Source organism: Euprymna scolopes, chromosome 12 (assembly GCF_053919585.1).
Source record: "Euprymna scolopes isolate OS-2025 chromosome 12, ASM5391958v1, whole genome shotgun sequence".
Taxonomy (NCBI): Eukaryota; Metazoa; Mollusca; class Cephalopoda; order Sepiida; family Sepiolidae; genus Euprymna; species Euprymna scolopes.
In genome coordinates, this window is record NC_136493.1 from 2,678,214 (window position 1) to 2,690,520 (window position 12,307).

The 12,307-nt window shown below is 30.9% G+C and overlaps 1 protein-coding gene across 3 annotated transcripts in view; it reads right to left on the reverse strand.

Moving 5' to 3' along the window:
• LOC145291152 (neuronal acetylcholine receptor subunit alpha-10-like) overlaps positions 1 to 12,307 on the reverse strand; it is a 693,294-nt gene that overhangs the window by 11,346 nt on the left and 669,641 nt on the right. For 2 of the 3 annotated variants that reach the window (XM_080136678.1, XM_080136679.1), the window contains 2 exons: positions 10,338 to 10,528; positions 5,892 to 5,936 (listed from right to left, as the gene is read on the reverse strand). In XM_080136678.1, coding sequence (XP_079992804.1) covers positions 5,892 to 5,936; positions 10,338 to 10,528 — 236 coding nt within the window. The remainder of the gene's footprint in view (positions 1 to 5,891; positions 5,937 to 10,337; positions 10,529 to 12,307) is intronic. The other variant, XM_080136680.1, reaches the window with a different exon arrangement.

Consider the following 12,307-nt stretch of genomic DNA (forward strand, 5'->3'; position numbering starts at 1 on the left):
AATTAGTAAGAGTAAAAATTAATAATAAAAATTAACAATAATAATAATATTAATAATAATTGAGAAAACTTGATATTAAGAACTTGGAGAATTGTTATATTACATTATGTATACATATATATGTATAGACATAATCTTTCTCTTTATATATATGAATGTGTGTATGTGTGTGTGAAAACAGTTGATACTAAAACCACCTCAAGATTAAACAAAATGATTTATGGTTTCATAATCTTGTTTTATTTTAATGTGAGTTTAATTTATTTCAAAATCTTAATAAAATGACTTTGCTATAATTAAAAAGCTGTTGTATAAACAAAAAAGAGAGCGAATGTTAGAGTCAGTGGAAGAGAGAATATGTTTGTGTTTATTTTGTCTGTAACGTCAGAAATGTTGCGAATTTGTAAGAGGAAATAGATTTGGATTACAAAGACAATTTTTTGTTCTAGTTCTTTTGGTCTCTCACGATGATGCTTGGTCAGGCAAAACTACTTTTATGCACACAAGCCAAAATAATAATAATAATAATAATAATAATAATAATAATAATAATAATAATAATAACGACTAGCAAAACCAGTTGAAATTCCACGGAATTGAAAATTTTAAAACACATTATACATAAAATGTATAAAAATAAAATAAAACAAATAACGACCAATTTCAAACAATTTTTAACAAATTATTTTTTAAACTTTTAAAGCTAAAAAAGAATTGATTTAAAACTTTAGATTTTTTCAATGAACATTTAACAGTAAATATATTGTTTTGTTATGTTTCTTTTCTGAATATTTTTATATAAATTATACAGAACATATATAAATTCAATTGTAAATTTAAAAAAATTAAAAAGAAACTACAAAAAAAACTTACAGTTTCCTCTAAACATGACCATTAAAAATTATAAAATTTAAAACTATAAGCAGACAACCAGATTAAAGAAAACATTTTTTATTTATTTTTAACTAATAAAGAGTGACTATAAAGGGAAGTAATTTTATTTCTCATTAATTAATCTTTGCAAAGATGATGTTTTTTTTTGTGACACTGGACGTACAGACAAATAAATTAATATTTAGATACTCATCATAATAATAATCATTCTAATAATAACAACAATACAATCATTGTAATAATAATTATCATTATAATAAACATTATATCATGATAATAATAATAAAAAAAATAATGATTATAATAATAAAAGTGATCATTATAATAAGAAAAATAATAATGATTATTATAATAAAATCGTAATAATATACAATATTATATGATGAATAATATTAATAATCATGTTCATAAAGATAACAATAATAATAAATAATAAAATAATCATAAAACTCTTAATAATATTAATAATAGTAACTATTATAATATTAATAATAACAATAATAATTTTTATAATAACAAAATAATAATAATAATAATGATAATTATTATAACGACAACAACAATAATAATATAAATAATAATAATAACCATTGCAATAATTAATAAATAATAATAATAATAATAATAATAATAATAATAATAATAATGATAATAATAATAATAATAATAATAATAAAAGCATGTAAGTCCAAAACAAAGCATCGAAAACAAGAATAACTGAAGCTACAAAAAAGCAATAATTAATAATAATAAAAATTAATAATAATAAAATTAATAATAATAACACTACAATCACAGCAAAAATCGATTGTCAGCCAAATGACACCGCAATTACAAATCGTGTAAAAGCTTTTAAATAAAGACAAGCGCTAAAACATATATAAATGTGTGTGTGTGTGTAAAAAGTGTTTGCATATGTGTGAAGTGGTGTGTGTGTGTGTGTGTGTGTGTGTAAGAGGTGGTAAGTGTGGGGGAATACTATGTTACATATTAGCGCAAAATCATTTACATGATTAATTCGTTCATGAGGGCGAAATATTGGTAAGAAACGAAACTTTCGAATTGTTTTTTTTTGTTTTAATATTTCTAGAAAGTTTGTTTTCTTGCTTATCGCCAGATTCATTTCTGCCAGAAATATTTTCCTTTACACAAACTCCTTTATTTTTCTGAATTTTTTAGATAAGGATTGATAATTCATATTTCTTGGATTATTCAAACTACTGTTCTTATATTGACTGTTATTTTCATAACGTTTCAGTCGATGTAACCTCCGACCTTCCTCAGGTATGTCTTGTCGAACCCGAGAATTATTCTGGTGAACTCGAGAATTTATAGGGAATTTCGGGTGGAACCCTTTATGTAATCCGCTCGGACAGCATACTCTTGTTGCATCCGTCACGCCTGAGTAGTTGTGTTAAGAAATTTGTGGCGTAGTGTGTAAAGTAGTTGGTAAAACTCAGTTGTAAACTTACACACTTCTTGAATGAGATAGTTCTATCCTGAATAAATGCAATAATCAAAAATACAATTATGAATTACTGAGGACTTACATACGGTTACGGTTGACGGAAAGATATCTATCCTCGTCAATAAAAATTATTGACGAATTCATCAGGCTTTCTTATATCTAGGGATCTCAGCTGTGTAGGGATGGAATTTTGCTGCTTGTCGGGTTTGTCGGGAGTATTTACGTCGAATGGGCACAAGGGCTTATAGTTCGCTATTAAAATACTTGTAGAACAGACAGAGTGATGCAACATTTCGTCGATAGGACAGAGGTTGAAGCTTTAATGACAGTTTAGGACGACTTTCTTTTGAACCCTGTCCAAAAGTGAGAGACTAGTAGCAGATGAACCAGCCCAAATGTGACAACAGTACTCCATACATGGGCCAATGGTGGCCTTGTAGAGATACAGAATATTTTTAGGCGTAAGTAGCTTACTAGCACGGTAGAGAGAGCCCAGCTTCTTCGCATCAGCCTTGGCAATGCTCTCAATGTATCTGTTCCAGCTCATGTTCCCTGTTAACGTTAATCCGAGGAGTTTGAAAGAAGTACTTTCGGGTAATGTATCTTTAGTCATAACTATTGATGGTTGAAAATGTTTCTTGTAATTATTGAAGGAAAAAAGCTTATTCTTGGAAGCATTGAATGTGACCATTCATTTTTTTCCCATTCCACTACAGATTGGAGGTCTTCTTCTAGTGTTTTTGCCATTTCCTTAGATATGTGTAGTTTGTGTATGTTGTTTATGTGTAGTTTGTGTATGTAGTTTGTGTATGTTGTTTATGTGTAGTTTGTGTATGTTGTTTGTGTATGTTGTTTATGTGTAGTTTGTGTATGTAGTTTGTATATATTGATTATGTGTAGTTTGTGTATGTTGTTTATATGTAGTTTGTGTATGTTGTTTATGTGTAGTTTGTGTATGTTGTTTATGTGTAGTTTGTGTATGTTGTTTGTGTATGCTGTTTATGTGTAGTTTGTGTATGTAGTTTGTATATATTGATTATGTGTAGTTTGTGTATGTTGTTTATATGTAATTTGTGTATGTTGTTTATGTGTAGTTTGTGTATGTTGTTTTTTATGTTGTTTGCGTTGCTTGTCTGTTGTTTGTGTCTGTTGTTTGTGTAATGTTTTAGTTGTAGTTTTTGTGTGATGTTTGTGTGTGTTGTGTTGTTTTCTGTTTGTTTATTGTTTATGTGTGTTTTTTGTCGTGTTGATTGTTTGTTGTTTCTGTGTTGTGTCTTTTGTTTGTGTGTTGTTTGCTTGTTGTTTATGTGCATTGTTTATGTGTGCTGTTTGTCTGTTGCTTGCGTGTGTTGTTTGTGTGTGTTTTTTGCTGTGCTGTTTGTTGTGCTGTTTGTGTATTGTTTGTTGTCTGTGTGTTGTGTGTGCTATATAAGTTTTTTTTATGTATATTGATTGTGTGTTGTATGTGTGTCGTTTGTTTGTTGCTAGTGTGTTGTTACTTTGTTTGTTGTTTGTGTTTCATTTGTGTATTGCTTGTCTGTTTTTTGTGTGTTGTTTGTCTTTTGTTTGTGTATACGTAAAGTTTTGTATGCATACATGTAGCGACAAGAGATATTTGCGGGTAAAGCGAGATATTTTATTTACATTATTTGTTAAAATAACTTATGCCAATTCATTTCATTGTTTCTTTATTATTGTTCCATTACGTTACACATCAACGGATTCAGGTAGAAAAGAATATATCGTATAAGTAATAAACAAGTATAAAGTAGCTTATACTCATTTGTTGAATTAAATTGTTTATATAATAATTATTCATTTGTGCTTACAGACACTAGTGTTACATTATCACATCAGATTCGAACCCAACCACGAAGTAACTTTTTGCTTCATTTGCCGAGCCTCTACCCCAGGACCACCAAACAATTGAGAATGAAGGGAATTAAGCACTGTTAAACACCGAATTCAGACGAGTACATTAGGTGACATAGACTGTTCGTACGGGCGGAAGTCGTGAACCTTGATTGCCTTAGCTATAACTTGAAAATTATAACGAAATTATAATAATTGATTTTAACCTACAGTCACTAGTGTTTCATGCTTACGCAATCATATATATACATATTCTTCATTTGCTTTTACGTAAGCAGTAATATGTTGCTACACATTCATGAGCATGTTTCGGTCAGCTACTTACTAGTAACTAAAGACCTATTCACGCAATACAGCTTATACGAAAACAAGGTTTACAATGAAAATATAAGGTCTTATAGAATCTCCTGATATTTACTCCGTGTGACGAGTAAGACCTGATATTTTCATTGCAAACTTTTCTTTCGAATAAGCTGTATCGCATGGAGAGGTGTCTAGTTACTGTAAAACAAATAAAGAGTATACCCTGTTCTACGGTATTGAACATTCTTGTATTAACCTCAGTGAACTTCATTAATTAACCTCCGGTAAACAATAACCTCAGATTATATATATATATATATATATATATATATATATATATAAAATTATTACTATGATAACTTTTTTAATACCTATGGACATTAATGTTTCATCCTTTCAGGAATCTATCAATGCAGGGAGTTATGATTACAGCTGGTTGGGAGATTCGAACCTGGCCACAAAACCATTTGACTCTATTAGCAAGGAACAAGTCTGGCTAAATAATCTACACGGTGCCCACAAAGTCTGGCTACATAATGTAGTCAGACGTTGTGGACACCCTGTATATATATATATATATATATATATATATATATATATATATATATATATATATATATATATATATATATATATATATATATAACTTTGGTAAGTGTTATACTTTTATTAAGTTAAAGGCTGTTCCTGTGAATAATTTCAATCGACATAGTGCTTGAATTTGTCAGAACAGTCTCGAAACAATTGTAACTACAGATGAAATACACTTTTTGGTGCTATAAATCCATCCCTCGATGTCTTGGTTTTTGCTAAAATAATTATATAAATGCTCAATTATGAAATTATGATAATTTTGTAGCTTACAGTTTAAGCCATATCTTTTTGAATTAAAAATTATTGGTATATATAAGATTACTGAATTCGATGTCTTGTTTTTTTGATAAAACAATTATATATATATATATATATATATATATAAAGATATTTTATAAGACGAAATATATAATAGTATACTATAACGAAATGATAATAATTTATTTTACCTACAGACACTAGTGTTTCATTCTTACGCAATCATATATATATATATATATATATATATATATATATATATATATATAAATCCAATACAAAATAATATATATATATATATATATATATATATATACGCGTCCACGCACTTTCAATGAGTTGTGAAGCAGTTAATTTAATTTTTAACTGTTTGAACCCGCATATATACCCAAGCAAGCTATATGCATGTGTATGCTTATTTTTTGCCGGCGTTGAAATTGATTCATGCGTGTGTGTGTGTGTGTGTGTGTGTGAGCGTGTGTGTGTGTGCGTACTAATATACCATCTCTGGAATTTCAGAAGATGTCGTCATGTCGGGTAGATGTGCCTACAGAGGAATAAAAAAACAACAGAAAAAATGTACATTCAAACATCAATAACCAACATCTTAGAAAAAGAAAAACAAACAATACGATTCAATAAAATAAGATGCTTTTTTGGTTGATGAATATTAGCAAATAACAAAAATGGAAATGTTTTTTATCGGCACAATTGAACGTTTTATATTAATGTTATACATCTTTGATACACACTTTATGCGTAACGCGCAAAAATTTCTCATTTATATACATAAAAAATACAATAATTTCTAACAATATTTAATATGTATAACAACTTGTATCCTGTACTTGACGACCAAGTTGCAACACTGATTTCCGGAAATAAAGAAACATACAAAAATAAAACAAACAAACGAAAGCCTTGCCAAACAGTTGTATACGTTTCTTTTTTATTTTCTCTCCTGAAGAAGAGATACTACTCTCGAAAATTAGGGACATCAAAACCTACAATCTTGTACACTGGAAAGATGGTGGGATCCTTCTACCGCTCCAGAAGATATCTCACTACTGATGCACTTCTCTATCTGTATAAAAGCCAAGTACGTCAACGGATGGAGGACTGCTGCCACATCTGGGCAGGAGCTGCTAAAAACAGCCTATCCTGCCTTGACAGAGTATAAAATAGACTTCGTGGATTAGTGGGGATGCCCTTTTCTCTTCCCTGCAACCTCTCTCCCATACAAGAGACGTTGCGAGCTTGTCTTTGTTTTATCGTTACTTTCATGGCAACTGCTCGTCTGAGCTCCAATCTCTGGTTCCCCCTCGCCAATCTTTCACGAAAAACACCCGTCTATCTGAAACCACTGTCAAGAATTTTCCCCACTCTTTAACTGTGCCAAAATCAAAACGTAGATTCAATGAACAAAGTTTCTTTCTTAGAAGTGCATGCTAATGGAACTCTTTTCTGTCAGCCTGTTTCCCAACTTGGATGTCTTCAAGTCCAACATAAACAAATTCCTGATGAAACGCCCCCTTTAGTAAGACACTTTATCAAATCTCCAATACTAACGATTACTACGATACTATCCCATTGATTGCTGTACACGCAATAACCCTTATCCTCGAGTGGCTTCCGGGCCTTGATAAGTGGTGACTTCCATGTAAAAAACAAAACAAAAAAAAACGACACATTATGTTGGTAAATAAACGTAATATATTTGAAAATTATTGAAATCCTTTCATACTACGCAGAATGTTTTAAGCAAGCTACAACACCCTTCTCATCTTTGATATAGTATGATCGAGCAAGCACCATAGTTTCGGATCATTAAAAAATAGCAAACAATCGCAACGTACTAGCTTCTTTGAGATATTTGAATTTCAATCAATCACTATAGAGACGAGGGGAGCGATAGGTCCTGCCTCAAGCAACTTCCTTATCAGTGATTTGACCATATAGTTGGCACTATTTGTGGAAACATTTTGAATCTGCTCTCGACCTGCCAAGCTAGAAGGATATCTGATTAAACTTCCTAATACTTGTATGTTGGTTTATATATATATATATATATATATATATATATATATATATATATATATATATATATATATATATATATAAATAAAACAGTAGATGTATATATGTGTGTGTTTAATCGATAAACTCTTGAACTAAAGATCACCTAACACAGAATTTAACAGGAAATAGTAATCATACACCAAAGATAACAAGTAAAATCTTTGTTTGGATGAATGAATAACACGTACAGAAATATATCGGCAAGTTTAAATGCAAAATGTTAATTTCAACTTGCCGACATATAATATAAGTTTTACGCATGTGCAGATAACATTTTAAATCTCTGTTATCTATCTGTCGGGTTAACTCAAACAGTAGGGAACGAAGCTGGGGCTCTAAATTGTTTGCTTTCGATTCTAGCTGATGGCACCCAATTCATCTTTTTAAAACTTTGGAAATCAGCATATATATATATATATATATATATATATATATATATATATATATAGCCAGTAGAGTTTAGTTTCCTGGAAGTACATCCAATGACACAACATGTGTCTACCAAAGAGGGCTCAATTAGTAAACAGAGCAGATATATTAAATTTATTTATACAATCATTGATGGCTACATATGTGCATACATGTTTAATTTACGGACCGCAAGACAAAAATACTACATTCTCAAGTACCTTATACCATAAAAAAACCAAAAGATGGGATAGATAAACTTAAAAAGGGAATATAAAGAAGGGAAATAAAAAAGATGTTTATTATCTTCAAAGACCTCACTTGTCCTCTCCCCGCTCATAACCCCCACCCGTGTTAGATTCTAACTTTGTAAACGAAATAAGAAAATGTTTTTGTTTGAAATATCAATTCTCGACGATAATTCATGGCCTGAAGACGTAATCCCCCAACGCGGGTGATTACAGAAACATGCATGCACATATGTAGCCAACAATGTTTGTATAAATAAATTTTACACACACACACACATACACACACACACACACATATATATATATATATATATATATATATATATATATATATATCAGAATCCTGAGGTGAATAGGAACACAGATAAATTGATTGTGTGATATCGAGTCTTACAGAATATTTTTGAAGGTAATATTATATAAGACAATCCCAGCTAATAAGAGAATAGCTCAATATACTTGATAGAGAAAGTGCTATTTAAAAATTAATTACATCATTTTAGGGCGCATAGATAAAGAAAATAGAAGAAATAAGATTAGATATAATGAAAGGATATGAATCTATGATATCCGCATACTATAAATTCATATCCTTTTATCGTATCTAATCTTATTTACTAATTTTATATATATTTTAAAATTATTTCGAATTAAATCTAATATTTGCTATTGACTTTTGCTCTGAGGAGATGAGCCTAGATTGAAAATCCATGGGTTAAGGAAAAAAATTGAACTGTATTCTTTATTCAAACAATAAATTTCTGTTCTGAAAAATTGTTTTTTTCTGAATGAAATTTAAACACACACATACACACACATGTACGTGTATATACACAATAAATATATTAGGTACAATATAATATTCAATAAAGAATTTGCTCTCTGATAATAAATACAAAATTTGCATGAATTAAAATATATTTAAGCGTATTTTACAACCAGCAAGTTATTCAATATTTATAGCAGCAGGGTAATGTTTCAAAGTTTTCAAGGACGCATCTCTCCTTCTGATGCACGTAACAAGAGGAGAAGGTTTTGCCAAGTCAATGCTTCAGGAAACAGCCAGGAAGAAAGAGAGGAAGACGGAAGAAGAGATGGGAAGAAATCAAAGAATGTACAGGATTGAAGCTGAGCGAAGCGACCAAATATATGGAAAACAGGGAAAGATGGAGAGAACTGGTTGACATGTCATCTGTAGCACCCCAAAGCAACCCACGGAAATATAAACAAATAATAATGATAATGTCGTTCATCAAATTCTGTCTGTGTTTGTTTACAATATCACGTCAGCTGATATTTGGGCTTGACATTGAATGCCCTGGAAAAATCACTTCTGATTAATGTTTAGTTTTAAAATATGCAAACGGAGAAATGATTTGCGGCGATTTTAAACGATACCTCTTCTGTTATCATAAATTGAACACATTAATAAGAAAAAAAAAATATTGAGGTACATCCAGGCTGTAGTCAAATGTTCTACCACTAAGCTATATGTCCAGATTATAATAATTTTGTTAATTTTTAAAAAGAGATGATTTGTTGAAATTTGACTTGGGGGCCAGCGCTGAGTCCTACTGCTACACCCCGGGTCTGCCAGCGGTCAACTGATTGCACCAGGGAATCATTACACTCTTCAGCACATTCAAATACACTTTGGTGTTGACTTTCAAACCGACTTCGAAGATGTGAGGTGGCATGATGTGGCCCTCACTTGAAACCACACCAAAGACCATAACTGTGATCAGTTTTTATCACCATGGCACGTCCCTGTTATTCGTGGCAACCCAACGATGCATTTTGAGTGTGATGGCAATGGTCCTGTTGTCATAACTTGGATTGGTAGAGAGCATGAGATGTACAGCGGCGCATCTCCGATCTCGCTCGTTGAACATTGTGTCGCTTTCAGACATGATAGAAGGCCCCTATCATTCTTGCGATTAGTACACAACTGACCAACTAGCAGGTGGTGTACAACAAAAAAGAAAACCGGTTTTCATCAACCGGAAACGGAATCATGTCGACAATTTTATCGATCTACCCTGTAGAATAAGGAATACAAGTTCCAAATCTAACATCATGGCGATTTTGAGAACCATGAGAAGTTGATGGAATTTATTAACAGCACACACACACACATCCACACACGACTAAAACATAGAATTATATATAAAAAAAAAAAAACAGGAAAAAAGAGAAGGAAACACATTTACCACATTTGAAGATTTGTTGGTCGGTTTTTCGAGGCGCATGCAGAATATTTTTGCTAGAATTCCGAAGCAGATTTTTTTAATGATTACAGGCACCTCATGACCACGCGCCCCCTTGTGGTGGATATTCAAGGTAAACACCGTCATAGCTGTAGCGAAAGAGACGATTGATATCGTAATACCATAGTAAATGCCTGAAAGAGACAAGAAGAAAAGAAGTATTAATATTTATCTTTTTAGTCACATATTGTAATACAGAAGATCAGAACAACATCGGTACCATCGGTTTCAAATCCAATCAAAGAAGCATTGTTATTTATCTATTTAGTCATATATTGTCATACAGAGGACTCGAAAGGCATCGGAACCGTCGGTTTCAAATCCAAACAAAAAGAACCTAGAATTGGTCTTCTATACCGGACTGTCTCCAAACTCATTTTGTCTGTCTCCACGGGCCACCATTTTCTGGGGTGAAGAGTTTATCTAAATGAATATTACACTCTTATTTTCTTAAGCGAGAATTTTCTTTCACTAATATTATGTATGTATGTATGTATGTATATATATATATATATATATATATATATATATATATATATATATATATATATATATATATATATATATATAGCCTGTAGAGTTTAGTTTCCTAGAAGTACATCCAATGAAACAACATGTGTGTACCAAAGAGTGCTCAATGAGGGAACAGAGCAGGTATATTAAATTTATTTATGCAAACATTGATTGCTACATATTTGCATACATGCTTCTGTAATCACCCGCGTTGGGGGATTACGTCTTCAGGCCAAGAATTATCGTCGAGAACTGATATTTAAAACAAAAACATTTTATTATTTCGTTTACAAAATTAGAATGTAACATGGTTGGGGGTTATGAGCGGGGAGAGGACAAGTGAGGTCATTTAACATAATCGACAAAAATACTAAATTCTCAAGTACCTTATACCGTAAAAACCAAAAGATGGGATAGATAAACTTCAAAAAGGAATATAAAAAAAGGGAAATAAAAAAGAAGAGGTTTATTATGTTCAAAGACCTCACTTATCCTCTCTCCGCTAATAACCCCCACCCATGTTACATTCTAACTTTGTGAACGAAATAAGAAAATTTTTTTGTTTGAAATATCAGTTCTCGACGATAATTCTTGGCATGAAGACGTAATCCCCCAACGCGGGTTATTACAGAAACATGTATGCACATATGTAGCCATCAGTGTTTGTATAAATAAATTATATATATATATATATATATATATATATATATTTTATTTTTTCTTGAGCATACTACGTTCAAAGGAATAGGCACACAGGGATTTACTCATTTTCCAAAATGCTGATTTTTTTAATTTATAACACTTTATTTAAGACAAACAATCAATAGTTCATCGATTATAATTTTGCACAACTAGGCCTCATCAGCGCGTGGAAAAACATTTTGTGAAGAGTTTCACAGTCAATGAATAAGGACCTTTCTTAACACAACAGGTATTCATTTGTGCATATCCGCATCATATATACACATCATATATCCGCATCATATATACACATCATATATACACATCATATATACACATCATATATACACATCATATATACGCATCATATATACACATCATATATACACATCATATATACACATCATATATACACATCATATATACGCATCATATATACACATCATATATACACATCATATATACACATCATATATACACATCATATATACACATCATATATCCGCATCATATATACACATCATATATACACATCATATATACACATCATATATACACATCATATATACACATCATATATCCGCATCATATATACACATCATATATACACATCATATATACACATCATATATACACATCATATATACACATCATATATACACATCATATATCCGCATCATATATACACATCATATATACACATCATATATACACATCAT